A 27,922-nucleotide genomic window follows, 5' to 3' on the forward strand; every position below is an offset into this window, starting at 1 on the left:
AGAACTGCATGTATTTCCATGCAGTCACCAATGTTTTCGGGTCGTGCTATATATTAGTTTTTCGGATTGATGTTACGATGGCGCCACTTTGGACCCCGTTCTGGCTAACTTTAATCCGTTTCGTACTATTTACCCGACAACAGCTACAGTACTAGCCAGCAGCCTAATTGTATCGGAACCCCAAATGGCATCCAGGTGGCAAAACGGTTGCAGTTGAAGAATGTGTGCGACATAGCCACGGTACTCAGCCCTTCATGGATCTCCCCCATGTACGCGGCAAGGAGATCTGAGCCGACACGGTCGCATGCCTATCAACAGATGATGATGATTACTATGATTCAACCAGGAGCCGATAGCGGTGACCAGGAATTGAATGTAATAGAACCTCCAATCATACTCTGGCATTTCCATCCGATCGTCGTCATCCTGTTAGTACGATTCCACAACGCTACTCGTAGCCTCTTGGAAGCACTCCGAGACAGGCCGACATCTTAGGCTTGGGTCATATGTCATCAATGATCAATGATCAATGAATGGATCTACAGTGGATGTCGCAGAACTGATAGAGTGGATTTTGTCTGGGAGATCCTTGGGGGTTTCATTGGGCCTCCTGGGATCTATTAGGGTTTGCTTTTGAGGCGGAGCAGGAGCAGGCAGAGAACAAATGAAGTTTTCTGGGTTCCATGTCTCGAAGACGAGAAAGAGAGAGCGGAATGAGAGAGGAGGCCGGTTTGGGTAAAAGGGCAGCATCGCCTCACGTGCCCGTCATCGGTGGTCGATGTCGCTGGCTTCCAGGGCTCTCGCCACAAAGTCCATTGTTTGGCCGGCCAAGTGGTAACGTAGTCCCATTTAGCTCCATTATCATTCGGTCCCCGGTCATCCACACTCAGAAAATGCCCTTGGAAGTATCTAGATGACCCGTTTATGATCGCTCAATCACTGAATCCCACTTATTCATTGTCTTTAATCGTTTTGGGGGGGGGGGTGATCGGGCGCTGGTCTGACTACATTTTCCGAAGTGGCATTATCCTTACCGTTCTAAACCCCCTCCCCCTGTCAACAACGAGCCCCGCGAAACACCCTTCCCAACCCGATCCCTCTCCATCAAACATCTCCTCCTACTCCTCCTAACCACTTCCTTCCCACTCTCTCCCCCCCCCCAACCCACACCCACATCCCCAACCTTTACGGTCCCCGGCTCTCTCTCTCTCTCTCTCTCTCTCTCTCTCTCTCTCTCTCTCTCTCTCTTTCTCTCTCTCTCTCATAAGTTTTTTTTCCACTCCCCGTCGCTTCGGATCTGTTTGCTCGTTTACCCCTCCTCCTCCGCCCATCATGGACGGCGACGAGCTCATTGCCTCGGTCTACCGCAAGATCGAGCGGGAGAAAGCCCTCATCGCCGCCGCCAGTAACATGCGACAGTCCACCGACAATGTTCTGGTCCAACAGCGCGTCGACGCCAACATCCGCGATGGTCGCAAAAATATCGCCTACCTCGAGGAGAAGATGCGAGAGCTGCAGCTTCGTCAAATGGAACGGGAAGGCGGCGGCTCACCCCACGACTCTCGTCACACGCAAAGTGGAGGACCACCGCTTCCCCCAAAGGACTATGGATACCCGGGTGGTGAAGGCGATGCGCATTACCCTCAGGGCGGCGCGGGGTCGATGCCTTCGGGCGCCCCATTCTCTGACCCCCGCCCCTACGCCCCGATCCCTAAGGCGCGGCCAAATTACACAAAGCTCGGTGCGTTCAGGAGCCCCTCCCCTGTCTGGTTCTGGAAATTCCGGCACGAGGGAAATTCTCCGAGGACATTGGAATGCTGACTGGAAACGATGTGTCTCAGATCTTATCAAATATGACACTCCGTATCTCGGCCCGAAGATCCAGCTCATGCTGTCTCAACTCGAATTCAAGTTGAGCGTAGAGAAACAATACAAGGCGGGTATCGAGAAGATGGTCCGGCTGTACCAGGATGAGGGTGACCGGAAGAGCCGCGCCGATGCCGAAGGCCGTCGCGTGGAAAGTAACCAGAAGATCCAGTTGCTAAAGCAGGCCCTGAAGCGATACGAAGATCTTCACGTCGATATCGACTCGGCCGATGGTGCAGATGGTGTGTCAAAGCGGAAATTATGGTCGTGGCGAGAGCTCCGATATAACTAACCTTTCTACTTGGTGTAGATGAGTCGCTCAGCAGCCCCAATATGCGCAAGCCCTTGACCGGTCTTCTTACGATGCGAATTCATGCCGTTCAAGATGTCGACCATGCCACCAGCTCACGATTCTCACGTGGCCCTGAGACGTTCGTTATCGTCAAGGTGGAAGATGCAATCAAAGCACGGACAAAGGCTACCCGAAACGATAAATGGCTTGATGAATCGTTCTCTATTGACATCGATAAAGCGAACGAGATCGAGTTGACCGTTTACGACAAGTCTGGAGACCGTCCCACCCCCATCGGTATGCTGTGGGTGCGCATTTCCGATATTGCCGAAGAAATGCGTCGCAAGAAGATTGAAACTGAGCTGAACGCCTCGGGATGGGTTTCGGCGGACAAAATGGATGGATCGGGCGCTCCACGATCCGACTACCACCCAGGATCTCCAGGCACCTCTCACGGGGGACCTGGTGGTGGCAGCTTCGGTGCAATGGTGCCTCCTGGCGGAAACCCCCATGGAGACAACCCGAATGCGCCCCCGACAGTCATGATCGATTCATGGTTTGCTTTGGAGCCATTTGGCCGTATTCAGCTCCAGATGAGCTTTGGTAAGAGATTAACGTCTGAAAGTAATGGTCATTTGAATGACGCGCTAATTGTCGAAATAGCCAAGCAACTGAAGGATCGTCGTCCCTTCGACATTGGTCTCAACCGACAGGGTGCCGTGCGCCAGAAGAAGGAGGAGGTTCACGAAAAGCAGGGCCACAAGTTTGTCACCCAGCAGTTCTACAACATCATGCGCTGTGCGCTGTGCGGAGATTTCCTCAAGTATGCCGCGGGCATGCAATGCGCGGACTGCAAGTACACTTGCCACCGTAAATGCTATCCAAAGGTTGTCACCAAGTGTATCAGCAAGGCCAACTATGAGACCGACCCCGACGAGGAGAAGATCAATCACCGGATTCCCCACCGTTTCGAAGGCTTCTCCAACCTCTCTGCCAACTGGTGTTGCCACTGTGGTTACTTGCTGCCATTTGGACGCAAGAATGCCAAACGGTGTACTGGTACGCTTATCATTCTGATTCTGATATTACCCTCTAAGCACCATACTAATCTCGTATCCTTGCTTTGTAGAATGTGCGCTTACTTGCCACGCTCAATGCACACATCTTGTGCCTGATTTCTGTGGCATGTCGATGGAAGCTGCAAATCAGATCATTGACGCTCAGATTCGCGCAAAGCATCACAACAAATCTACATCTGTCAGTTCTGGTCTCAGCGGTCGTACCCTCCGACCAGGCGGTCCGCCGCAACCCCCTCCTGACAATACCGCCCTCTCTTACCCCCAAAAACCCACCAACGGCCCCTTCGGGGCGCTTCCCAGACTACCGTCAGCCGAAGCGGTAAGCGCTGCGACTAACTCTTATATGACTCCACAGTCACCAATAGCTGCTAAACAGGCTCCTCGCCTACCATTGCCGCCGAAATCGCCCTCCTCCGGATCTCCTGCCCAGCTTGCGGCGATCACTGCGACAGGACAGCGGATCCCTGCACAACCCCCAAGTATGTCTTCTTGTCGGCCCGATATCCATTTATCCATTCTTGGTATATTGACAATCATGATCTAGCGGAACCAGCTCGTCCTCCAGTGCAGCAACACCATCAAGCTCCTACTTCACACACCCCTTATGTCCCATCCAACTATGCTAATTTCCAGCAAGCACCTCAGCCTCCGCAGATACAGAAGCCTGCTGGACCTTCTTACCCGATGCCCCCGCCCCAGCAGCCGGTGCAGGTCATATCTCCCCAGATACCCCCGCCGCACAAGGAGCCGGAGCCTCCTACGCCTCAGGCTAAGGCTCGTATTGGGTTGGATCACTTCAACTTCCTTGCTGTGCTTGGTAAGGGTAACTTCGGAAAGGTCATGTTGGCTGAAACAAAGAGCACTCGGAAGCTGTACGCCATCAAGGTGCTGAAGAAGGAGTTCATCATTGAGAATGACGAGGTGGAGAGCACTAAGTCTGAGAAGCGTGTCTTCCTGATTGCCAATAAGGAACAGCACCCCTTCCTGCTGAACTTGCACGCTTGTTTCCAGACAGAAACTCGTGTATACTTCGTTATGGAGTATATCAGTGGTGGTGATCTCATGCTGCACATTCAGCGTGGTCAATTCGGCCTCAAGAGGGCACAGTACGTGCTCTTTTCATCGCTCAAATCACTGCTGCTGTGCAAGCCACTAACTTTATGCCATTAGGTTCTATGCTGCGGAGGTCTGCCTGGCTCTCAAGTACTTCCACGAGAACGGCGTCATCTACCGTGATTTGAAGCTGGACAACATTCTGCTGACTCTTGATGGTCACATCAAGATTGCTGATTACGGTCTTTGCAAGGAGAATATGTGGTACGGCTGCACCACCAGCACCTTCTGTGGTACTCCCGAGTTCATGGCACCCGAGGTTCGTAATTCCCATTAAATCACTTACTCAGAGATAATTACTAACGTTAGATTCTTAGATTCTACTGGACAAGAAGTATGGTCGCGCTGTTGACTGGTGGGCGTTTGGTGTCCTCATATACCAGATGCTACTGCAGCAGTCTCCCTTCCGTGGTGAGGACGAGGACGAAATTTACGATGCCATTCTCGCAGACGAGCCCCTCTACCCCATCCACATGCCTCGTGACTCTGTCTCAATCCTGCAGAAGCTGCTGACCCGTGAGCCTGAGCTGCGCCTGGGCTCTGGCCCTACTGATGCTCAGGAGGTGATGTCGCACGCGTTCTTCCGCAACGTCAACTGGGATGACATCTATCACAAGCGGGTTCCTCCTCCCTTCATCCCCACTATCAGCAGCCCCACGGATACTAGCAACTTCGACCAGGAGTTCACCAGCGTGACTCCAGTTCTGACCCCCGTGCAGTCCGTGCTCTCACAGGCCATGCAGGAAGAGTTCCGCGGTTTCTCCTACACGGCCGATTTTTCTTGATTGTGTGTGTTGTTGAAAGCTGCGATGTCATCTTTTGTTCGGGTTCCTGTTCACCACATTCGGCATCGATTCGGTTTCACGGGGCCTGAACCCGTCGCGTCCGGATTCACATATCTGCTTTCGGAGTACTCTGCTTCGAATTCCGCTCTCAATATTTCTATTTTCTCTACAAACCGCTCTGCTCTACATACCCATCGCAGTTGTGTTTGGTTGAGTGATCGGCGTAGACGCCGACACCAATTGTCCCCGCTAGGCATACTTCGTTTGCTGAATGACATGAGTAATGGAGCAACGCTGTTCCTTTTGAATTCTGTGTTCGTCTTGTTATCTGGTTATCTAAATTGCTTGTTCTTTCTTGCTCTATGTTTCCATCTCTAAATGGCGAATCGTTTTCTTTTTGCTTCTCCTTTTCCGACGCCGGATCCACCACGGTTCTACGCTCTGCTGGGTTGATCGCTGCTTTGGAGGCCCGAGCTGATGACTTGGATGGCTTTCTCGTAGCAGTCTGCCCTGGAATGGAACCATTGACGAGCTGATACCGAAGGGCGTGCACGAATAGGGATGGATGTGATGCGCCTTTTCAACAAAAAGGTCGAGATGATGATGATGATGATGTGGTTTCATGGGTGGATTTGAGGATTGGCGTGTTTTCGTCCACTTTTCTCTTCGTTTCTTCTTCTTCTTTTCCTGTTTCTTTTTTTCCTTTCATCCGAGGGCGCCGGTGCTGCCGTCATCTTGCTGCATGAGTATCTGATTCCCCACGGGCTCTGTGAACAAGAGATGCAAATACGAACTAATACATCCTCCTTCATTTACATCAGATGGTAGGTATTGCGATCGTAGAGTTGAACCGAGTACTGTATAAATGGCATTAGTATCTGGTGAAGTATACGATTCAACCCCCATCCCACGACTCTATCCGTCTCTACCAAAATGGTATGTTCCCTTCAGGTGGCCCCCAAGGTGATCCGTGGATAGCCACTCCTTTCTTTCATAATTTCTGTCAGTGTTCGTCCATCCATTCTTCCCGTGCTGTATATTCCAGAAGCTATTTTTAAGCTCCACCTGTTTCTTTGTGCTCCCCATCCCACCCATTCTTTCATTCCCTCGTCCAATCGTCAGGCCCCGTTGCCCTCCAGACCTGTGCTTCCATGCGCTCGAGTCCTGATGAACCGAACTCGAGGTTGACTCGAGAAACTCGGGACTCCAAAATCAAGGTCTACTCTTTCCATTATTTCCATAGAGAGAGTGGTGGGCTTGGCCCTTTGTTCATTCATCTCCTCTGTTCCCATAGCGGCTCCTTTTTCGTCCATAAGCACACCGCGCCTCGATCGTCGTCGCCTTCAATGCTTTTCTTTTCCTCTCTTGCACCACACGCTCCTTTGCGCGCAGTTCGATCTTAGCTTGTCGCAAACTTCCTCAAAGCCCAGTCCAACTTCACAGTCTTCACCAGCTCAGTGCGCGTCCCCAACAGCTTACTGTCTGTATCTTTCTCTCGCGATATCGCTTCAATCTTCTGCTTTCCTGTCTTCTCTTTGCTATTAAATTTGGCATTCACTTCATGGACCACAAGAGGAAGGCTTCAAGCGAGGACGTCCCTCCCTCAAACGGGCTACCTCGAACCGCATGGGTGATGTCAACAGAGAGCCCCCTTCCACTTCCAGGTACATGGAACGACGAGTATTCCCCGCGAGATATGACTGGATGTCCGGCCTGGTTTGGCAGCACCTTGAAACGATGCGAGACGGAATCACCCAAACCGAAACGGATAAAGCACGAAAATAGCAATTCCCGCAACGGATCCGTATTCGCTGGCTATAGCGACAGCGAGCTTCAGTCCGCTACGCCTTCGATCTTTAGTCCCTCCCTGAGCGAGTACTCTGAAACAGACTCATATCCAAAGCGCCAAGCGTTATTTCCACCGTTGATGCCTTCACCGAACGAGTTTCCCAGTGCCGAGCGCGTTTCGAAAAGACGAGTGAAGAAGAAGAGAATTCGGGAGTCAGCCGATATGGATCGGAATTATGTTGATGATCAGAACAGTGATGATGGTGACTATGACGTCGACACCCCGGGCGTTATCGAAAGGTCGGAGCGCGACGATATCGTCTTCATTCTGAGCAGGGAGAAGGCGAAGCGCATGGCGCAGGCTGTCAAGGTACCCCAGGACACGAAGATGGGGCACGAGGAAAAGAGTCTATATCTTGATCTTGCCACCCGCGGCTGTTATCCAGTGCTACCATCACACTGGAAGATGGACTTTGCGACACTCCCAGAGTCCCTGTTTCCAACGGGGGATGAAGAAATCGACGAGAGCCAATTCGCCTTCAAAGTACAAAAGGCATCCAATTTCTATGCCATTAGAGCCTTGCACGAGATTCTCAAGGTCCCTGGTCGCGTGCGAGATTGCAGGTTTCTCACCGTCCGTCCGCAAGACGTGGTTAAGAAGGCGATTAAGAGGTACCTGCGCTGGGCGATTACCGATGCCGGCCTGAGGAAGAAAGGAAAGACGACGTCCGTTTACACAATTGTCACCCAGGCGCCAGAAGAGCCAACTCTACCAGTTGTCAATAGAGTGATTTCCAGACTAGAGCGCCTTGCGAAGAAACATAAGGATATGTACAGTGGTACTAAGGACCCATACTGGCCTACTCTGGTCGGATTTTGTCTTTGTGGGCCTATTGTCACTATTCTTTCTGTGGATACCGACCCGGAATCTGCTACTTGGAAGGAGGAAAACTCTGCCTGTCATGCCAAGTACATGGGTCAGTTTGATATGTCGGAAGATGACCAGGATGTCTGGAACTCGCTCGCTCTGGCAATCGCAGTCATTCATATCAGGCGGACTATGACGCGACTTGCTGATCACTATCCTTACATGGAGAAGGTTGCTCAGCGGCGGAGAGAGGGAGATCCCACGGATGATGAGGATTTGTGAGTGTTGATTTGTGATTCTGAATGAGAATTCGGGTTGTGGTCGCATTTCATACTGTTTGGGGATGGAGCGATGTCGTTGTACCTTCCAGCGTGCGATTTTTTTTTTCCGTTCTTTGATTTTTACCTTGTATGTCTTGACGGGACTGGTTTTCCCCAACTGTCCATGTTCTCTGCTAATCAGTGCGGCAAGGACGTTGTATGATTATTGTTTTCATGTTATTTTCCATTCTCGTGGTGTTGCGGTGTTGCAGATGGGCCAGTGTTCGGGAATCTGCGGAAGAGCTGGAATTCTATGTTTGAAACGAAGCTGAGAATTTTCGAGATATCAGGCTTATTGCCTCCATGTATACTTAGAAATTGTGGTGGGGCTTCCAATACACCTAGAGGCTCGGTCTACGTGGTAGGTTTCTATATCCACGCACGCACGGGCAGTATATCTTGGGGTATGGAGCAGGGCAAATATCGCACGGTGCTCCAAAAGAACCTTGCTTGATTTCCATTTATCCATTAGTATACAATAAGCCTTTCTAGACACATAATGATTTCAGATTGCAATTCTAGTGAATACTTGTGCTCCAATCCAGCACGTCCATATAAGGCGAGCCCACTTTCGATCGATATCTTGACAAATGTCACATGACCAACCCGCTGTTGACGCTTTTCCCGACTCGCCGATTCAGGAGAGAAATACATCAACGTTCGAGAGATTCTGCAATGGATGCTGCAGAAGACCGGGACTTGAAGCTCCAGCGGGCTTCTAGTGATCTGGTGACAGAGTTCTCCGCCAAGCTGCCAACGCTGCTTTGGAGGTCTCAACCTGGAACCCCTCTCCGTACCCCACGCAAATGGGTACAAGTGTCCAAGACAGAGAAGCTCGTCGCACTTGTAAGACCGCACATGACCTGGATCATATGAGAGGCATATAGCTAACGGATCTGACAGCTCGAGCCTTTTCAAGAGTGGCCTCAGCTCCTGGATCCGCATCTGCAGAAGCTGCTGCCAACATTGGTGGATGCGTTCCTCGCGTATTTAGTGAAGCATCGCGGGCAGTATGGCGTTCAGCCCACAAAAGGTTCACAGAATGGTGCTCTCTATCCTATTCCGAGAGCTATTTGCAGATTGCTTTACACTTTCTGCAAAGTCCGTGGCGTCAAAGTCATCAGTCGATTCTTGAATAATGAGCCCAAATACCTGGAGTTAATGCTGCGGGCTTTCGTTGAATGGGATGCTCTAGGTCAGAAAGACTCTATCGAGGATATTACAGGCCCCGAGCTACAGAGAATGCAATGGGAAGAGCGGTATGTTATGTTAGTCTGGCTGTCGCATCTTCTCCTGGCCCCGTTTGACTTGGCCTCATTGTCATCTGATGATATCCCTGTCCCCTATGACAACCTGAAACAGCTGGGTGAGATTTCTTCTCAAACACCGATGGTTGCGAAATCGCTGCTTTCGCTGGCTCTTCATTATATCAACGCTTCTGGTAAGGAGCGCGAGGCAGCTACCGCTCTTCTTTCACGACTCGTCTTGCGTGGAGACATGCAAGCGCTTGGTCTTCTAACGGGTCTGACGAGTTGGGCCTTTGCTAAGGCCAATCCTGTCGAGGGCACGGAAATGCCTACTGTCTACTCGTGCATTGGGATTCTTTCGTTCATCGCTCGCCTGGCGGGGTCCGGCCATGTCGAAGATTTTGCTCCCTTGCTGAAAAATGTGTTTGATCAAACTCTACATATCGTGCAAGGTAACTCGGAGGTATCTGCAACCATGCAATCCTCTGCACTGGCTAGAAAAACTGTTGTCAAGATCCTTCGCAATATCACAGTCATGGCTTTGTCTCTGAGTGAGAGAGAAGACAGTTGCATCACCGACGACCAGCTGTCAAGCATCCTGGAAGAAGCAATTGACCATTTTCTGGTTGCTCTGGCAGATAAGGACACCCCGGTGCGGTTTGCTGCCAGTAAGGCACTCAGCGTTATCACCTTTAAGCTTGACCCGGAGATGGGTGCGGAGATTATTGAGGCAGTCATTAGCTCATTGGGGGAGAACATACTTTTTGAAAAAGACGACGGCACTTTGATAACGCCGTTTGAAGCACGGAATGCTGGCATTCGGTTGCTCAAACGTAATTTAAGCGCCGTTGATGCCCAGCGGTGGCAGGGTCTGATGCTCACGCTCTCCCATTTGCTGTTTCGTCGCGCACCCCCAACTCAGCAATTGCCTGACATTCTTCAATCACTGGTCTCAGGCCTTGATTTTGAGCAGAGATCATCGACTGGTAGTTCTGTGGGAACGGGCGTTCGGGACGCTGCATGCTTCGGCATCTGGGCTTTGTCTCGAAAATATGCAACCGCAGAACTGCAAGCCTTGCAGCGCCAGACTATCCCTGCGATATCTGGAATTGCCGAGGTCGATGTCTTACAGAAGCTTGCCGTCGAACTTGTCTGCTCAGCCTGCGTTGACCCGTCAGGAAATATTCGCCGCGGAGCCTCTGCAGCTCTGCAGGAGCTGATTGGTCGTCACCCCAATATTATCACTGAAGGAATCCCTCTTGTTCAGGTCGTGGATTATCATGCGGTTGCGCGGCGGTCCCGTGCAATGATTGAGGTGGCCAAGGCTACCGCTTCTCTGGACCCAGTGTATTGGAGCCCGTTGATAGAAGCCCTCATCCAATGGCGGGGCATTGGCTCTCCAGATGCCGAGTCTAGGAGACAAGCAGCACGGGCCATTGGTGTTCTGAGCACGCAGCAGAATTTCAAGACTATCAAAGTGGTACTGGAAAGATTGCTGCGCAAGCTCCCTCGTATACCTCGAAGTGATGTCGAGTCACGACACGGGTGCTTCCTGTCAATTGCTGCCACAATAGATGCTTACACTCATGAGTGGGAAGTCTCAACAGAAGCGCGAGATACTCTGGAGGCAAAGGAGGTTTTATCCCAGATCGCCAAGTTGTGGGATATGTTCGAATCGCCATCAAGTCCCACCGATAGGGACTTGACTTCGCAAAATTCTCGTCCGGAGTTGACCTCGGAGGCATCTGCTTGTTTGATTTCGTCTCTCTCTCGTTCGACCAGAACTGTGGGATTATCTCCTCCCTTGGAGACATTGCTCGACCGTGTACTCCATATCCTTTCGCTCTGTGTCTCTCGAAGTGATGATATATCCATCGAAAGCTCATCCACGGCCCTGTCCACGTTGTTCCCACTTCTATCGCTAGCGAAACAGCGAGCAACTGTGGAGACCTGGATTTCTCATTTGCACACCTCGTCAAAGCTACCTAGTGGTCGTGGTCAAATTCTAGCTCTTGGGGCGGTCTACAAGCAGCTTGAGAGGCAAAAGACCCTGCAAGAAGGCATCGTAACGGAATTGCTTCGCTGCGCAGGAAAGGAAGAGCTCATTGAGAAACGAGTGGCTGCTGTGAAATGCTTGTCAACGAGCATTTTGCCATACACTGGTACGGTCTCCTCAATCCTCTCATATGCGAATTCAGCTCGCTGACAAGTATAATAGCCGCGGTGGATACGATTGCTAATAGCGTGCTCAACTTCCTCAACGATTATACCACGGATAGACGAGGTGATATCGGATCCCTTATTCGTGTGGAAGCAGTACAGGCCGCCAGTATCCTGTTGAAGCCAGATTCGCACCTGCCACCAAGCTCGCCAGTCGTGCGAAGCCTGCTTGGTTGTCTTTGCCGCTTAGCATCCGAGAAACTCGACAAGGTCAGGTTGCAAGCTTGGATTTGTTTGCAAGTCTACTGGGAATCCATGCCGGTAGACTTCCCTCCGATGCAAAGGTAATGGCACCCACTTGTCTACCCTCGGCTACACGCGGCTAATAAGAGCAGTAAATATGAGCACTTCAGCAATGTATCCTCACAAGGGTACTTTGATCAACTACTCACTCTGTACTCCATCGAGTGGCTGCGCCAACCATTGCTACAGGGTCTAGCGACCTCGGCAACTGCAGGTGCCGAAGGTCTTGTGCGCTCATCACGTTCAGCTCTAATTCAGTTCCTCAACGCACGAGAACCTCCTCAGCGCCAGGCAGTCCTGATCGAAATCTTGCAGGACCTATCGGCTGTTCTCAGTGCCAATCTTCCCGATGATCGCTACGCGATCCCAGTCATCGACCTTGTGGCGTTCCTGATAGACAGTTTTGTAGTTCCCAACCAAGGAGACTCGGACCCTACTTTCCGGAAAGTATTCGCCTTGGTGCAAACGGCCCATTTCCGTTCATCTAGCATCCAACGTTTGGAATCTGCCGTTAAGGTCTATGCAGCATTGTCGAGGCTGGACTCATTGCGAAATGATATATTGAAGAAGATGACCGGGCTGCTCCTCCATCCGTTCCCAAGGGTATGTTTACTCTGAGTTATCTTCATTCTAGCTTGACTAATATTTTTTAGGTCCGAGCAAGTGCCGCAGATTATCTGTACGTTGTACTCGAGTCGGAGACGGTCAAGTATGAGGACTGGTCCGCGCAGCCAAAGGAATTGAAGGTGAAGGTGGAGGAGCTGAGGGGGGTTGTGGTGCCGACAACTTAGAATGTAGATCACAGCAATATCACGAGGAAAATGACTTGAAATCCATGGAATTACATTAAGAACGAGACTTTTGAAGAAGAGTGGGAAGCGCAAGAAACTTGCGATGTTGACCGACACAAAAGGAAAAAAATGTAAAAAGAAGAGATGTGCATCATCCGTGAATCGAACACGGGCCTCGTCGATGGCAACGACGAATTCTACCACTAGACCAATGATGCTTCTTGATATGAGAGCCACCAAAACTTAGTATTATGAATCTATTTTATATTTATCCGGACCTGCTGGCCCTGTGCCGAACGGGAATCCAAGCTCAACCTCACTCCATTGTCAAAGCTCCAACTATCGCGACCATGGCAGCCACAGGTCAATCCACAGGGAGTGTTCCTCCAAACTCTACGTAAGTCATGGCCATACCTTGGCTTTCTCTCACTTCACTGCTAACCTGGCTTCACAGTGTCTACGTACGTCCTACATAGGGCCTCGTTCTCGTTCCTGCTACAATCTCCAATGCGCGCGCAACCCACAGACTGACATATTCATTGCACATCGAATAGGTCCGGAATCTAGAGGAGGGCATTAAGATTGAACAACTCAAAGTCGCCTTGGAGGAGATCTTCTCCGAGTTCGGCAATGTGGTTGAGATTGTCGCCAAAAAGAATATCAAGGCGAAGGGCCAGGCCTTCATTGTCTTCGATAGTGTGGATGCCGCGACTCGCGCTATTGAAGATGTGAATGGCTTCGATCTCTTCGATAAGCCTATGGTCTTGGAATATGCAAAGACAAAGAGTGACGCGACCGTCCTCCGTGAAGGTGGAAACGATGAGCTGGAGGCTCACAAGCGGAGGCGCCTAGCTGAGAAAGGTGCGTGACAGGCCTCTTTCTTCTTCCGTAAACTTATTGCGAGACTCGGGTCCTGAAATCCAACTTTACTGACTAATATATTATGGTGTACAGAGCGGAAACAAGCCCACGAAGCTCTCGAAGCCCAGAAGAAACTCAAGCGCCCCGCCCCTCCTGTGGACAGCGCCCGCCCAGCCAAGACAACAAAGGGTGCCGGCCTCAAGCCTACCACAGGCGCTGCAGCTGCAGTCGTCCCAGACGAATACTTGCCCCCCAACAAGATTCTGTTCTTGCGCGATCTCCCCGACGATGCGAGCCAGGAGGGCCTGTCCGAAGTCTTTGGCCGTTTCGAAGGCTTCCAGGAAGTCAGATTGGTGCCTGGCCGCAAGGGTATTGCGTTCGTCGAGTACGAGACCGAGGCTGGTGCTATCAGCGCCAAGGAGGCCACTTCGGGCATGGCCATGGGCGACCAGAACAAACCTATTCGCGTTACATACCAGAGACAGTAGTTGTTGCATCGTGCACTTTCTTTTTCTTCCTCGTGTTTTTTTGGTTGGCGTCTTTGCGGGTCTGATGGAGACTTCAGTCAATGTTCATTCATCTTACAATTTCAAAAGACCCAAATTTGTCGTTGCTGGCTTAAGATATATCCAGTGTAGTAGAATGATATTTCCGGAAGATCGGTCGACTCAGTAAACAAGGCTTATAAGGCATACATGGAAGGTTAAAGGCAACATGGTACAAACAACAAGAAAAATGCAAAGAAGGGCGACTAGTCCGAGGTCCAACAAGAGACGAGGGAAAAATGCACCTAGAAAATGACATCGTTATCCTCCTGCTCGCCCAGAATATCAGCTGTTTCGGGCTCTGCAGCAACAACACCGCCCGCTGCTTCCTCCGCCTCAGCCTTTTTCCGCGCTGCGAGAATTTCGGCATCAGCAGCAGCATTGTCTCTTTGCTTCTTGCCAGAGACCTTTTTGAGGCGGTAGAACTCCTCTCGATCAAGTTCGTCGAGCTCAGAGTTGATGTCTGTATAGTTGTCAGTTTCTGACCAATCACCTATTGGACGGGAGCACAAACATTTGATGGTGTTTTCGGTACGAGGAATGATGACGTGCTCGCTAGATTTCGTTAGTACTGTAGTTGAGTGTCATAGTCTGAGTTACTTACATTGCGTTTACTATATTCACGATATGTTAGCAACTGCGTTGAATCTAACCGACCGCCATTGCGGAGTTCTGCTTACCTCTTCGGTTGACAACCTTGATAACCTCGTCCAGAATCAAGAATGCAGTCTAATATAGTCAGAAAGAGCTTATCACTCAACGTCCTAGCTTCCATACCTGTAGACTAGCCAGCTCCACCAATGTCTCCACGGCCCGCGCATATGTCTCTCGGCATCGCTGGATTTGTTGTCCTCCCTTGCCAAGACCAGTCAAGGCAAAGTCATTGACACCGTCCTGAGTATAGCTCTCGAATTGCGGTAGGAATACACCCGAGACGTTCTCTTGCTTAGCCCGGACACGGAATCGAGCCTGCTTGGCGGACTCCTGCACCTGGTATCCAATATCTCCACCGACGGCGTAGCTGACTTCGGCAAGTGAGAAGGCAGCAATCTGCATCACTCGGCCCATCTTTCGTTTGGCCTCATCGATACGCCGTGTGATTTCTGCCCAGTGGAATTAGCTTCCGCGGGGTGTGGGGGAGTGCGGTAGATGGGTTCTAGTATATCATACCTCGGAAACGCCTAGTCAAGAGCACAGGGAATTAGCTCCAGTACTGAGGTTGATTAAGTCGCCAGATACATACTTTGTCAAAGCTTCACTTTTGCGCTTAAGCAAGCTGTGGCCTGTCTCTGCCCCCTTCAGCTTGCTCTTCATCAACCCCAGCGACTGGCGAGTCGGGAAGACTGGCTCTCGGCCCTGGGAATCGTATCGAGTTAATCGCTAGAGCTTGGAGAAACCTGGGAGTATACTTACTACTGCACCCGACATGATGGCAGCTTGGAATTCCCGTTGTTGGCGATCAGCGTGGATGCAGCCACATTGATATGACGCCGCCCCGATAACTAAAGCTCCACCGCCCACTCGATGCGGTTGCTCTCACGTGACTTACATACGACGATTGCCGCAGTTTCATCTTTCAAACATACGCGCCGACTCGTGTGCTTTCGCCTCAGCCATTCTTCCATGCTGACCTTTTGCTTTGTGTGATCGGATCCCGCTCGAACGGAGTGGCGCAATGCCAGGGACGCTTTTGACCCCGAGATCACACCGGCAGCACGCACAGATGGATCGAACATCTGCGTCCCGGCCGGACTTCTATCTGATTGTGAGTGCTCGGTGGAATCTCGCTGGATTACGATGCTAATGATACTTCTTGATAGACCGACCAGGATACAGTATACGAACAGGATCTGCTGCGCGATGCCGGCAGTGTCAAGCCATGGCTTGCCTATATCGAGTTCAAGAAGCAAAATGGCACGCTTTATGAGCAAGCCTTTGTACGTCGTTCCCTGCCCCTTTGTCTTATAGGCCTCAAATTGTTACTGACATTCTTTCTCTGGTTTCAGGTCATGGAGCGTGCTTGTCGAAAGTTGCCGCGATCATACAAGCTATGGAAAATGGTGAGACACACTCCTCTTGCAATTTTAATAAGGAGCATGATAGATTGACTGACTTATATTCGTTATAGTACCTGGAGTTCCGGATGAAGCATTTAAAGGGTCGGAATCCCACCGTCTACCGCGCTGAGTACGTCAAGGTCAATGCTCTCTTCGAACGAGCTTTGGTCCTCTTGAACAAGATGCCTCGCATCTGGGAGATGTACCTCTCCTTCTTGCTCCTACAGCCTTTGGTAACCCAGACCCGGCGGACATTTGATCGCGCGCTACGCGCCCTGCCGGTCACCCAACACAATCGAATCTGGAGACTCCTCAAGGGCTTCGCGCGATCTGCTTCGGGGCCAACCGCCGTCAAGATTTGGGCTCGGTACATGCAGATTCACCCGGAGAACGCAGAAGAATACATTGAGATCTTGATCGAGATGGGCAAGTACACAGAAGCTATTAAGGTCTTTATGGAGATTCTGAATAACGAGCGCTTCCAATCCAAGAATGGCAAGAGCAATTTCCAGCTCTGGACCCAGATGGTAGACCTCTTGGTTTCAAAGGCCAAAAAGATCGAGACCGGTCCCCAAGTGGGGATTGACGTTGATGCCATTCTCCGTAGTGGAATTGAGCGATTCGCTGATCAGAGAGGAAAACTCTGGGCTGGTTTGGCCACTTACTGGATCACAAAGGGGAGCTTCGAGAAAGCAAGAGATGTGTTTGAAGAAGGGATCACAACCGTGATGACGGTTCGGGATTTCACGCTCATCTTTGACTCGTATGTAGAGTTTGAAGAGTCTATCATCGGCAATTTGATGGAGGCTGCGGCTGTCCGTTCAGAAAAGGGCAAGATTGATGAAGAGGCTGATTTTGACCTCGATCTTCGCATGCTACGATTTGAACAATTGATGGACCGACGACCATTCTTGGTCAATGATGTTCTATTGCGACAGAACCCGCACAATGTCATTGAATGGGAGAAGAGAGTGGCTTTGTGGGGTGACAATAAGCAGGAAGCTGTCAGTACCTACACAGCTGCTATTGCGTCAATCAATCCCAAGAAAGCGCACGGAAAGTTCTCCGAGTTGTGGGTCAACTATGCCAAACTCTATGAGGACGGAGGGGATCTGGAGACTGCTAGAGTCATTTTCGACAAGGCCGTCAAGGTTCCCTTCAAGTCTGTCGCTGAACTCGCAGAGACATGGTGTGAATGGGCGGAGATAGAACTTCGCTCGGAGAACTTTGACCGAGCCGTCGATATCATGGCCAAGGCAACACAAGCTCCCAAGAAGTCTACCGTGGACTATTTCGACGAAAGCTTGTCCCCACAACAAAGAGTCCACAAGAGCTGGAAGCTGTGGAGTTTCTATGTTGATCTCGTTGAAAGTGTGTCCTCGCTGGAAGAGACCAGGAAAGTATATGAGCGGATCTTCGAACTGCGTATTGCGACACCTCAAACAGTGGTTAACTACGCGAACCTCTTGGAGGAAAACAACTACTTCGAAGATTCCTTCAAGGTGTACGAGCGTGGTTTGGATCTTTTCAGCTATCCAGTGGCCTTTGAGCTTTGGAATTTGTACTTGACCAAGGCCGTGGATCGTAAGATTGGCATTGAAAGACTTCGAGATCTCTTCGAGCAAGCTTTGGATGGATGCCCGCCCAAGTTTGCCAAGCCTCTGTACTTGATGTATGGCAACTTGGAAGAAGAGCGCGGTCTCGCCCGACACGCGATGCGCATATATGAGCGTGCGACCAGGGATGTTTCTGATGAGGACCGATTCGAGATGTTCGAGTTCTATATCACTAAGTCAGCTTCGAACTTCGGACTTACCTCCACGAGACCCATCTATGAGCGGGCCATCGCGGCTCTGCCAGATCAAGAGGCCAAGGAGATGTGCCTCAAGTTCGCCGAGATGGAACGCCGACTCGGTGAGATTGATCGGGCACGTGCGATCTACGGTCATGCGTCCCAATTCTGCGATCCTCGAACCAATGCGCCGTTTTGGCAGAAGTGGGAGGCATTCGAAGTGCAACACGGCAACGAAGACACGTTCAAGGAGATGCTTCGCATCAAGAGGAGTGTCCAGGCTCAATACAAGTATGATCCACCTTAAACCCTACCCCCAGAGAATATTTTACTGACCCCTCGTTTTCTAGCACCGACGTCAACTTCATCGCCTCGCAGGCTATTGCCCGCAGTCAGCAGCGCCCTCAGGACGGCGCGCAGGGCGAAGGCGAGGCTTTCGAGCGTGCCGATGCCATGGCAGCACTGGAGCGCGAGGCTCGTGCCCCAGTGGGCTTTGTTGCCGCCAGCACTGGACCCGAAGGGGGCAATCGCCCTCCACCTGCGGGCCAAGAACAACCCGCCGCACCGGCCAACCCGGATGCCATCGACCTCGACGACGAGATGGACGAGTAGGAGATCCGAATGTGTCTTTGGAAATAGACCATGGGAAACTACAACCACCAGACTGGACGCCCAGTTCTTTTCGACCTCTGTCACCAGTATTCCTTCCTTTCTTCTCTCGTATAAGTACCATTGCAACGGATGTCACTCCGATTTCTTTTATCTCACCGGTGTTCTGCGCCACATTTTCTTGTCTGCTTCTCAAGGTTTTTCTCTTTTGTTGACTCGAGCATCGTGCTTGAGAATGAATGTCCACAACTTCGTCACTAACTTTTCTCTACCCGTTTCTTCGCTTTCGATACCTGCCCTTGCCAAGGCATGTTTCTTGTATAGAGTACCAATAAGCATTCAAATTCTCCTTCATAACAGTGGCAACACGTAGCGCTACTACACCTACTATTGAACGTGGCGATCACCAGGTGAGCGTAGTTCACGGTAGGTAGGGGTAGAATAGATTCAACAGCATACATGAGCAACTCAACAACATATGCTTCTTATTCCGGGCGAAAATGCCCCACGAGGGTGTCTTACGATTGAGAAGGTCGGGGGACTTGAAGTCGATGGCTGTTCTACATCCATGGGAAACTGGGAGCATTAGGGCTAAACAAAGAAAGAGGGGTTGTTTCATGCCTACCGGTGTTGTTGTCTTAGATCTGCGAGGCCACATGAGCACACGAAAAGCCATAGTACCGTGTCATCAAGGAGAAGAGATAGCAATCGTTCGTTCTTTGTCTACTCGATAGCCATGGTCTTCTGAGAGCCTGGGTTCTCGAATACTTTGGTGTTCCCGTCCCATATTCAAACACTGATGCCTGGTCCACTCCACTTCAAAGGAGGCATAGAATTGAGAATGCAAGAGACAAAATGGATTCAAATGACAAGCGTGAAGCTCAAAGGAACTGCGCAAAGAGAATGGAAGTGCTGGCAGCAGCCGTAAGGCCGCGATCCTCGAGGCATTGGTCTCTTGCCAGCCCCGAACAAAGAATTTCTTCCATTTCCTTTTCTCTGTGAACTAGTCTTCCCCTCATCTTTCGCAACGAATCATCTTGAATTTGCTCAAGGTATATGTCATCCAAGTCCACGAAAATTGGTAGTTGGCCTCTAATCAATTTTGTTCATCATACTGGCAGGCATTGCCAACTATCTCAAGATCGAGTGTACAAACGTGTGAGGACAACTAGGCTGAATGTGTACCCAAAGTATGCTTTCATATAAGGAGAGTTTCATTCAACAAGTAAGAGTAAGCATGACATCCGAACTCGAACTACCTGGGGCTCCTAGGCGTGGTTTCTTTGAAGCCGTGGGAACCTCAGGCATGCAGCTCCGGACTTGGGAATGAATCAATGAAAATGGATGTGGAATCAGACTAACCTTTTGAAAGGACTTCCGCGTAAAGAAAACCAAAACATTCCAAGATCAATGAATTCTGAATAGAGAACCCTTCTGTAATTAGAAGTTGAGAAATTGACAGGGCTGTGGGTCAACCTGGTATGGGATGAGATGCAGAGTGATTATGAAGACACACTTATTTTGCATCTATTTTGGGAACAGAATTCTACATTAGTTCTGATGAACTACAAGACTTGACGGGGCGGATCATTATCTGTGATTCACATACTGGGATCATTTCAAGCTGCTCTTTCGAATAACTTCCCTTTTGGTGGTCAACCAGCTCCGCCTCTTTTTCGAGGCTGTACTACTAGTCTGCTTTGTTTCCACGTAGCTTCAATCCGCTTGGAATTTCTGGGAACATCCTACCCTTGGGTTGTAGGAATATTCTTTCTTTGAAAGAACACCCCTGATACAATTTCTGAGCCAGTTAACGAGCATTCCCTGAGGCGTTGAAGCCGCGAGTTGCCAGAATGTTGTTAAGCATAAATAGACCTGTGTGCTCCTTCATCCAATGCCAATTTTCATTTTTGTTCGTTCAAATTATCCATATTGAAGGATACTTGTCTGTTCGTTTCATAGCCGGCCTACTTTCCAAGCATGGCTGAAGTCCTGCTTCCTGGTAGAGGCCCTCGAATAGGTCCTCGCCGACCCGTGCGCAGAAGCCCACGCAATAGCGCCGGAAAACCTACCGGTTTCTACAACGAGAGATTTCTTGCATCACGGCGGAATAGTGTGGTATCTCCTCCAGAATCCACAAGGTCACGCCGAGCACATGGCGATGGTACTGGGCAACGCAGAAGCGGAGGTGAAACGGACATGGTAGAACCTGAACCTTGGCCTACTCTGCCGTTTACTCAGTCCTATGTGGGGTTATTACAAGCCCCCGAGTCTCCTCAACGACCTCCACGGCAGAGATGGCCGACTCCGGCAGAAACCATTACATGGCCCAATGATCCTAATGTTCCTGCTGGCTGGCATTGTGAGGAGGTTGATCTTGATCCCGAGTAAGTTTGTTCCTCTGCAGGAGGAGCGGGTTTCCATGTACGATTTGCAGACCATGGGCCATGGGCTAACAACGTTATAACCAGTGATCTTGACGCCCAACTTATTCGAGTTGAAGAGCGAATTGCCAATAAGATCTTACCGGATTGGTTCGTGGACAAGAAGAAAGATCTTTTGAAGCGGAAGGCGGAGCAAGAGTAAGAAACGACTGTTCCAGCAGAACATCCATGGAGGTTGTCAGGGTGTTAATAACAAGTTTGTTATAGTGCGATGATCCAATCAGAGGAAGCCTTCCCCGGACTCAGCCTGGATGTCATCAAGCGTCTCGACGATCTCAAAGGGATGGAAGCAGACCTCCGAGCTCGCGGAAAAGATCCTTCCGGACTGGGTCCGAATATAGCGGCCCTCATCAATGCCTATCGAACACGCCAGTTAGACTGGCATCCAGGCCTCGTGACGTACTGGTCGAATGGAATTCAGATTTGCCAGCCTCGACCTTTCCACTATCAGGAGTTCCTCCAGGTCAATCAACTTTATAATGGACATGCAAGCTTTTGGGTAGAAGGAGTAAGTACTCAATTTCCACGATGCAGGCGAATTAATTCGATTGTGAGAGACTTACTCATTTTCTTTTTGGTGCCTAGCTTTTCTCACAGGGCCCTAAGCCGCAATTCACTTTGAAGTACCAGGAACTGAAAGCCGGCGGTAATTATTGGCTTAGGGATGTAAGTTATAAAAAGGACAATCCATCTCGGTAGAGCAACGGTTTTTGCTGACAGGAGTAGATGTACCTGACGGTGCGACTTCCTAACAATCACGGCACACAGATGCAGTTCAGGTTTCTTGACGACACCGGCGCGTCCACCATGAGTATGTACGACGTCGACATTATGCGGTTGCAATCTACAGGAGGAGGAGGTTGGTCTCAACCACCGCCCCTTCTGGGAGCTGAACGGATCCGGGGGTTCGAGGGTGGTGAGGGCTCGCTATTTGAGATCCGGGCCTTGGAGGTGAACATGGCTGCTGATGGCACTGGTGAAATGATGACCCGTTGGGATTGGGTCCCTGTGGTCTTACATGATACCGTCAGTCAAAGAGGTCCGCCTCCCGAGAGGCTCTCTGGTCCATGGCCACGGTACAAGCTGTACATGGGGTCGGCTCCCGATGGTGCAGGCAGAGGCTGGGCATTCGACCAAAAGGGTGGTTGGGGAGCGATAGTGCCGACGGTTCACAATATCGGCACCGCCCCAAGACCGGCGGAGGATCCTCGTTGGAACCCGGCGCAGGCAGCACGTATTTTTCAAAGAGCCGGCAAACAACCGCCACACCCTGGGGCTCCGTTCACGACTCTTTCAGCGGGTCCTTCTGCAGGGGCTCCTCGAGGTCCAGCAAAGAATCCGCCTCCATTGATCCCAGTGGCCCCAAATCTGACACGGTCAGACCCAGTCCCCCCACAACAGCCAGCGCCAGCGCCGAAAGTGGGAGCACCAGGATCTCTTTTCTGGCCAGGCGGGTGAAGAACGCTGTCTACTTCTTCTTCTTCTTCTTTTTTATTTGCTCTCGCTATTGGTTGTCATCTGTGATTCTCGTCAATTTTTGTCGCAAATGTGATTTGTGTTTATGGTTCAGTTGATCTCATTCAGTCTTAGAGATGGAAATCCCTTTGGATTATGAACTCAGTCCCAGGAAAATGTAATCCATCACACAACGCTATATCTACACAGGAAAATTAGAGAAAAAACAAACAAAATGATATCACGGGCATGGGGCATGTTCGCAGAAGCTCCCCACCCCACCGCTTTTCTATATATGAATGCACAAGGTTGAAAATGGGTGATATCGGGGACCGGAGGATAGGAAAAAAAACCAGAGATTCGCCTTAGGATGAGGCCACTTGCTCGGAAGCGGAGGGAGAGACGGCAGGTGTGACTGCCGTGTCATCATTGCCGGTTTCTTGAGGTGACTGCGCTGCCTCCTCGCTCTTCTTTCCAGGATCGGTACTTGGTTGGAGCGGTGATGGAGCAGCGGACCCTGGCTGGGCTTTTTCGGGCTCCTTGGCGGCATCAGGGAAGATCTCCATGAAAAGGCCTGGCAGGAATCGTTCCAGGCGCTTGCGAGTCTCCGTCCACATCTCCTCTTTGCTAGGGTCTTGCGATGGAGGTATCAAATAACCACCATCTGCCATGACGAGGAGGATATTCTTCAGACTCTCGGGAATGGCTTCTTCCAGACTGTCACTCTGGCCACTGTTCATCATGCGGTCAAGAATATCCAGGATCCGAAGCCAGAGAGGAAGCATGCCTTCCCGGTTAGGAAGCTGATCGAGGAAGCGCAGGAAGATTTTGCAGACCAAAGTCGCAGCTTGGACTCGGGTCTCGCCCATTCCAAAGGGGTCAGAGTGGTAGACTTCTGGTTTGAGCAGGCGTAAGATGAGAGGGAAGAGGACTTCATCAAAAATAGTGGCCCACTCCTTGTCGTCACCAGAAATCAATTCAGCAGAGAGGAGGGCTCGTTGCAAAGTAGAGATGGCATGGTGGCGGATGTCACGACACGGGTTGGTGCATTGACCACGGAGAGATTCAAAAATGGGAGACCAGTACGCAGACCAGGCTGAACGAAAGCGAAAAAGTCAGCATCGGTTCAGAAAACGAACATCAGAGAGAACCAACCTTCACGCTCTTCTAGGTGAGACTGCTTGATAAGCGTGGGGACCCGCCCCGTCAGGTGGTATATCAAACCCATGGCTTTAATGCCGCGGAAGACGATTTGGTTTTCACTATGGCTGGGTTAGATATTGCTTGCATCACAATGAGAGAAACGAATCGTCGTACCTTGGCCTAGGCTGTTTGACACCCTTGCTCCGTCGAGCGTGGGCATCCCTCTGACGCTCATCGATAGAACCCACATGACCCGCACTGACAAAGTCATTTGCAAGAGCGACAGCGGATTCGTAGTTATCGGCTGTGATGATGTCGGGCATCGAGTGGACAATGCTATCAAGTAATTCAAACACCAGCGGAGCGGCCTCTTCGTGTTGGTGTAGCCGTTGCAAGATGGACCAGAAATCGGGAGAAATGGTGATCTCATTTCTTAGGTGACCAGTGTGGGAGATGCAGCGGGACAGGCCCTTCACTGTGGGCACAGCGACAGTGTCCAAGACATCTTGATCATACCCAGAGATTGCGTGAAGCACGACAGGGACTCGCAGGAAATGCTGATCCTGGTGATTTGTTAGTTTGGAAATGGTAAGCTCATCCTGGTAGATACACACGTGGCTTAGTCTGAGCAGGTTAAGCAGGTAGGACACGATCCGAGACACGGTCAGTGGATGAAGGTTCTTGGCGTCGCGAGTGAGGGTCTGAAGGGTAGTTGCCAAAGATTCACCAAGACTCTCGAGAGTTTTGTCATCACGAAGAGTGAGAATAGTCGCCAATTCTAAGAGGAAAATCATAGACGGATCGTACTTTGGCCGATTGGGGTCGACTCTAGCGCTGGTAGGTCTTGACACGGGACTTGGGCGCTCTGGCTTGACAACGATGACGGCGGGCACGTTCTCTTCCGGAAGTTGAGACAAAAGAGCCTGTACAAGCGACTCCAGTGACGACAATGGTAGAGATCTGGGGAGTTCAGCACTGTGGCGGGCCATTATGATTGGAGAGGTACTTACTTGATGTTGGTCAAAATCTCAGGAATAGAGCATGCAGTGACGCAATCCACGGTACAAAGAGTATTGTCGAGCTCTTCATCAGATGGCTCTGGGGGGTCATCCGCTGCATAACTCGACAGATAAGACGTGAAGGCCGATAGCAAGCCGGTCTCGTTGCCCCGCCCATCTCGGTCGACCACTTGGGATGCGGGTTGCAAAGGGATGGGGGAAATATCCAGCTCAGCAGTCAACTTGGAGTCGAATGGCGGAATCAGAGAGTTTATGAAGAGGTTGCTGAGAATGCGCACGATGTGCTCCCAGCCTTGCTTAGGTGTGGCTTCGTTTCCTGCCAAGACCCGGAACAAGACCACAGTAGCCAACTGTGCTCTGAAGTCCCTTCCGAACTTCACAGCCAATTCGCTGACCATCACGCTCTTCTTCCCCGCCTGTACCTCCGTGTTGAGCGCAGTGCTTGGAGGGTTGCTCGTCGCCAGGGTGCTGATAGAGGCCAGAGAAGAGACAATTCGATCAAAGGCATCCGTCAAGCCATAGCGGGCAGCAATTTGAGCGCACTGATCAAATCCATTGACCACACGAGAATAAACGGCATCGTCAGAGGCGGACATGAAAACGTACGAAAGGGTCGCCACCACCGGTCTCCACGTCGCTTCAAACATCTCCGCATCGTAAACGTTGGTTTCGCCCACCACCGTTTCACCAGTGGTAGATGACTTCAGGAGGAGCTCTTTCCAAGCATAGTCGAACGCGTGTTTGTTCTCATGTTCATCTGGCAGAATGATCTCGTTCGCCTTGATCGAATCATAGATTTCCTGAAGGAATTCCTCGGCAAAATCACTGCCCGCATTGACTCCACGTAGGTTTCTGGCAAAGGCGGGGAAGGACATCCGGTTTTGTGACTTGACGTTGGGGTTGTAGAGTTCGGTATTCAACATAATGATTGCGTAAGTCAAGACATAGAGTGCATCTTTGTCGGCGATGCCATCCGGCTTCGCTTTCTCCGTATAATGCTCCGAGAAAGTGGTCACAATACGCTCAATCAAAGGTGACTCGCCGGGCAAGCGGAACGAACTGAGCAACTCTCGAAGTGCCTCAACGACATTCCTCCCCGAGAAATCCAAGAGATCTACGAATGCTCCCAGCAATTCTTCGTTGTCTCGTTTGGAAATGAAGTCACCAAGCACCTTCTTTGACAAGCGTCCCGTCCCCTTGAGGAAACGCGCAACCTGCACAGGGTTTTTGGCGTCTTCAATGATCCCATGGTTTGCAAGGTAAGCAATTCCGGCTTTGGGTTCCTCATTGAACATTTGGGCGCCCTTGATGATGAGTTTCTTTGTTTTCCGCTGACTTCGAAGACGCTCTAGTGGAGGGTAATTTCCTTGTATCGGCTCCTCATCCAACCGGTCATGAAGGAACTGCACATAACCGAGCAGAGCATCAAGACACAACGGGGGCACATTTGTCGTACTCCATGTTGCGGAATCTGGGAAGGCATTACGAGAAAGCAACCCGATCATATCTTCACACAGGTCAGCCCGATCCACTTCACTATCATAATTGACAAAGAGTTCGACCATGAAGCTAGGAATCCGTGACAGGACTCCTATACTTTCAACCATGGCCTCCCGAGCTTCTGGTTTTCGAGAGCCACCTTCAAGACCGAGCTTCTGGCGATCCTTCACGGGAACTGGAGTGGACCGGCCACTGTTGGTCTGAGAGGAAGGCTGCTTGACTAGCTTCGGTGCCTGTGGCACTCCCTCGTAAAGAGATGGGTCGATGCCTGGTTCCCGCGGAATTTCCACACGGGGATGAAGACAAGCCACCAAATAAGAAAGGTAAAGCTCTTGCTGGAGCTTCAATACAGATCGACATGTTGACAATAATGTGCCTGCAACTCTCAAAGAACCAGTAAGAATAGCCAACTGCTCCGAACGGACCAATTGGAAAAGGTAGCGGCAGAGATCATCCTTAGCCAAAGCAGCCAAGCTGGGATGCCGAGCAATGGACGGGCCGGCCACTTCCAAGGCAACATCAATGATGCGCAAGGCCATCACTCTCATGGTGTCGGTATGTTGACGGTTGTGGGGGTCAAGGAGATCAATCAAGACGCGGAACAACTCCCGAATTGACGGTAAAGAGTAGGGCCGGATCTCGCTGTCACTATCGTCTTGCAGAGTGGGCGGGGCAGTGGCCGCAGCCGTAGCCCCATTGCCTGCTTGTTCGGGTGAACCTTCTCGACTGGTGCTGTCTCGCTCTGGGGCTGCCGTGTCCGAGCTCATTGCCGACTGATGCTGAGACGTCACCGTATCACCGTCCACAGACGGGTCCATCTTCACATTTGACACGTCCTTCTTGACACGTTCATCTGCGAACGGGTCGGGCCCTGGGGGTACTTCTTGATCAAGATGTGACAGCCGCGTAAATATAACCTGGCACATGTTGACCATAGCCATCTCAGCGGACCTCCGTAGCACTTCCGACAAGCGACCTTGACAGCACATGCTCAGCCCCGTCTCCATCATCTCACAGACACTCTCATCTCCCAGAAGCTCTCCTTCTGGCCTGGACAACATGCCCTCCATCAACTTCAAGATCCGGAGTAACACAATCTCGTCCGCCGAAGAATCGCTTGCTTCAAATCGACAATGTGTAATTGCGGCCGAGAGAAGCTGCATGGCCATTGGCAAGCGGGGCGAGTCTCGATTAATGATGTTGTAGGAGAAGAACTTGGTGATGGCGACCAATGCGAGGGAGGTGATCGCGGCAGAGGTTGATGAGGAGCGGATGACCTGCAGGAAGGGATGGAGGAGGGCTGGAGTATCGAAAGTTCGGATATCTTTGCAGCCCTTGAGATCACTCCGCAAGCGGGTGAAGGCTGATATCAACGGGTTGTCCTGCATGCTCTTGCCTTTCTTCCCTCGCAGGCCCCATCGATTGGCCAAGGCATGGTCCTCCTCGCCGATTCTTGACAACTGGCCGCTCTTGCGTGGACTAGGCGGCGCCGAGGTATCCCGTTCATAGACCCGGGTCCCCCCATTGCCGCCCAGGATGGCGGAGACGGAGGAGTGCGCCCAGCGGGCATGCTTTCGCATGGACGAGGTGACGGTGATACATTCAGTAGTCACCAGGGCCACCGGGTCAATGGCGATAGGTAGAGGTTCAGACATGGTGGAATCGAGCATCTCGAGCGGGAGATGCGCTCTGTTGGTGTCACCGTTGACTCGGCGAACAAACAGCTGGTCTCTCCATGGGCTGCTGATTGCCTCTTCGGGGTTAGCGTCTTCCCCGCCTGCTCACCGCCTTCGTCAGGGGGTCGATACAGTGCAATACCGGCTGCCTGGTGTTTCTGGCAAGAAAACACTGCGGTCAAATGGTAATTTTGGAACTGGGCCTGTTT

The 27,922-nt window shown here is 51.1% G+C and overlaps 8 protein-coding genes across 8 annotated transcripts; 6 read left to right on the top strand and 2 right to left on the bottom strand.

Moving 5' to 3' along the window:
- Nucleotides 1–1,332: 1,332 nt before the first annotated feature.
- pkcA (protein kinase c) lies at nucleotides 1,333–5,135 on the top strand (the record flags this gene model as incomplete). Its single annotated transcript, XM_056915637.1, has 9 exons — nucleotides 1,333–1,741; nucleotides 1,842–2,108; nucleotides 2,177–2,761; nucleotides 2,822–3,217; nucleotides 3,288–3,556; nucleotides 3,593–3,716; nucleotides 3,782–4,343; nucleotides 4,408–4,609; nucleotides 4,668–5,135. The coding sequence occupies 9 exons, from the start codon at nucleotides 1,333–1,335 to the stop codon at nucleotides 5,133–5,135; spliced, it is 3,282 nt and encodes a 1,093-aa protein (XP_056760391.1).
- Nucleotides 5,136–6,696: 1,561 nt separating this feature from the next.
- Nucleotides 6,697–8,073, top strand: N7458_012256 (uncharacterized protein; the record flags this gene model as incomplete). Its single annotated transcript, XM_056915638.1, has 1 exon — nucleotides 6,697–8,073. The coding sequence occupies one exon, from the start codon at nucleotides 6,697–6,699 to the stop codon at nucleotides 8,071–8,073; it is 1,377 nt and encodes a 458-aa protein (XP_056760392.1).
- A 713-nt stretch (nucleotides 8,074–8,786) lies between these two features.
- Nucleotides 8,787–12,612, top strand: N7458_012257 (tubulin-specific chaperone D; the record flags this gene model as incomplete). The annotated part of the gene is made up of 5 exons (XM_056915639.1): nucleotides 8,787–8,957; nucleotides 9,015–11,520; nucleotides 11,577–11,862; nucleotides 11,914–12,424; nucleotides 12,475–12,612. The coding sequence occupies 5 exons, from the start codon at nucleotides 8,787–8,789 to the stop codon at nucleotides 12,610–12,612; spliced, it is 3,612 nt and encodes a 1,203-aa protein (XP_056760393.1).
- Nucleotides 12,613–12,962: 350 nt separating this feature from the next.
- On the top strand, nucleotides 12,963–13,961 carry N7458_012258 (U1A/U2B'/SNF family RNA-binding protein; the record flags this gene model as incomplete). The annotated part of the gene is made up of 4 exons (XM_056915640.1): nucleotides 12,963–13,009; nucleotides 13,067–13,073; nucleotides 13,167–13,473; nucleotides 13,567–13,961. 4 exons carry the CDS (start codon nucleotides 12,963–12,965, stop codon nucleotides 13,959–13,961), a joined length of 756 nt encoding a protein of 251 aa, XP_056760394.1.
- A 302-nt stretch (nucleotides 13,962–14,263) lies between these two features.
- N7458_012259 (H(+)-transporting V1 sector ATPase subunit D) lies at nucleotides 14,264–15,446 on the bottom strand (the record flags this gene model as incomplete). Its single annotated transcript, XM_056915641.1, has 7 exons — nucleotides 14,264–14,481; nucleotides 14,533–14,589; nucleotides 14,699–14,747; nucleotides 14,796–15,121; nucleotides 15,189–15,199; nucleotides 15,262–15,374; nucleotides 15,432–15,446. The coding sequence occupies 7 exons, from the start codon at nucleotides 15,444–15,446 to the stop codon at nucleotides 14,264–14,266; spliced, it is 789 nt and encodes a 262-aa protein (XP_056760395.1).
- A 295-nt stretch (nucleotides 15,447–15,741) lies between these two features.
- Nucleotides 15,742–18,479, top strand: N7458_012260 (mRNA splicing protein SYF1; the record flags this gene model as incomplete). Its single annotated transcript, XM_056915642.1, has 5 exons — nucleotides 15,742–15,783; nucleotides 15,839–15,955; nucleotides 16,025–16,078; nucleotides 16,147–18,158; nucleotides 18,218–18,479. 5 exons carry the CDS (start codon nucleotides 15,742–15,744, stop codon nucleotides 18,477–18,479), a joined length of 2,487 nt encoding a protein of 828 aa, XP_056760396.1.
- Nucleotides 18,480–20,456: 1,977 nt separating this feature from the next.
- On the top strand, nucleotides 20,457–22,378 carry N7458_012261 (uncharacterized protein; the record flags this gene model as incomplete). Its single annotated transcript, XM_056915643.1, has 5 exons — nucleotides 20,457–20,863; nucleotides 20,948–21,058; nucleotides 21,128–21,428; nucleotides 21,506–21,586; nucleotides 21,647–22,378. 5 exons carry the CDS (start codon nucleotides 20,457–20,459, stop codon nucleotides 22,376–22,378), a joined length of 1,632 nt encoding a protein of 543 aa, XP_056760397.1.
- A 362-nt stretch (nucleotides 22,379–22,740) lies between these two features.
- N7458_012262 (uncharacterized protein) lies at nucleotides 22,741–27,707 on the bottom strand (the record flags this gene model as incomplete). The annotated part of the gene is made up of 4 exons (XM_056915644.1): nucleotides 22,741–23,471; nucleotides 23,531–23,637; nucleotides 23,693–24,478; nucleotides 24,529–27,707. 4 exons carry the CDS (start codon nucleotides 27,705–27,707, stop codon nucleotides 22,741–22,743), a joined length of 4,803 nt encoding a protein of 1,600 aa, XP_056760398.1.
- Nucleotides 27,708–27,922: the final 215 nt, after the last annotated feature.

The sequence above is a fragment of the Penicillium daleae genome, assembly GCF_028827525.1.
Source record: "Penicillium daleae strain IBT 16125 chromosome Unknown utg000009l_segment0_segment0, whole genome shotgun sequence".
NCBI lineage: Eukaryota > Fungi > Ascomycota > Eurotiomycetes > Eurotiales > Aspergillaceae > Penicillium > Penicillium daleae.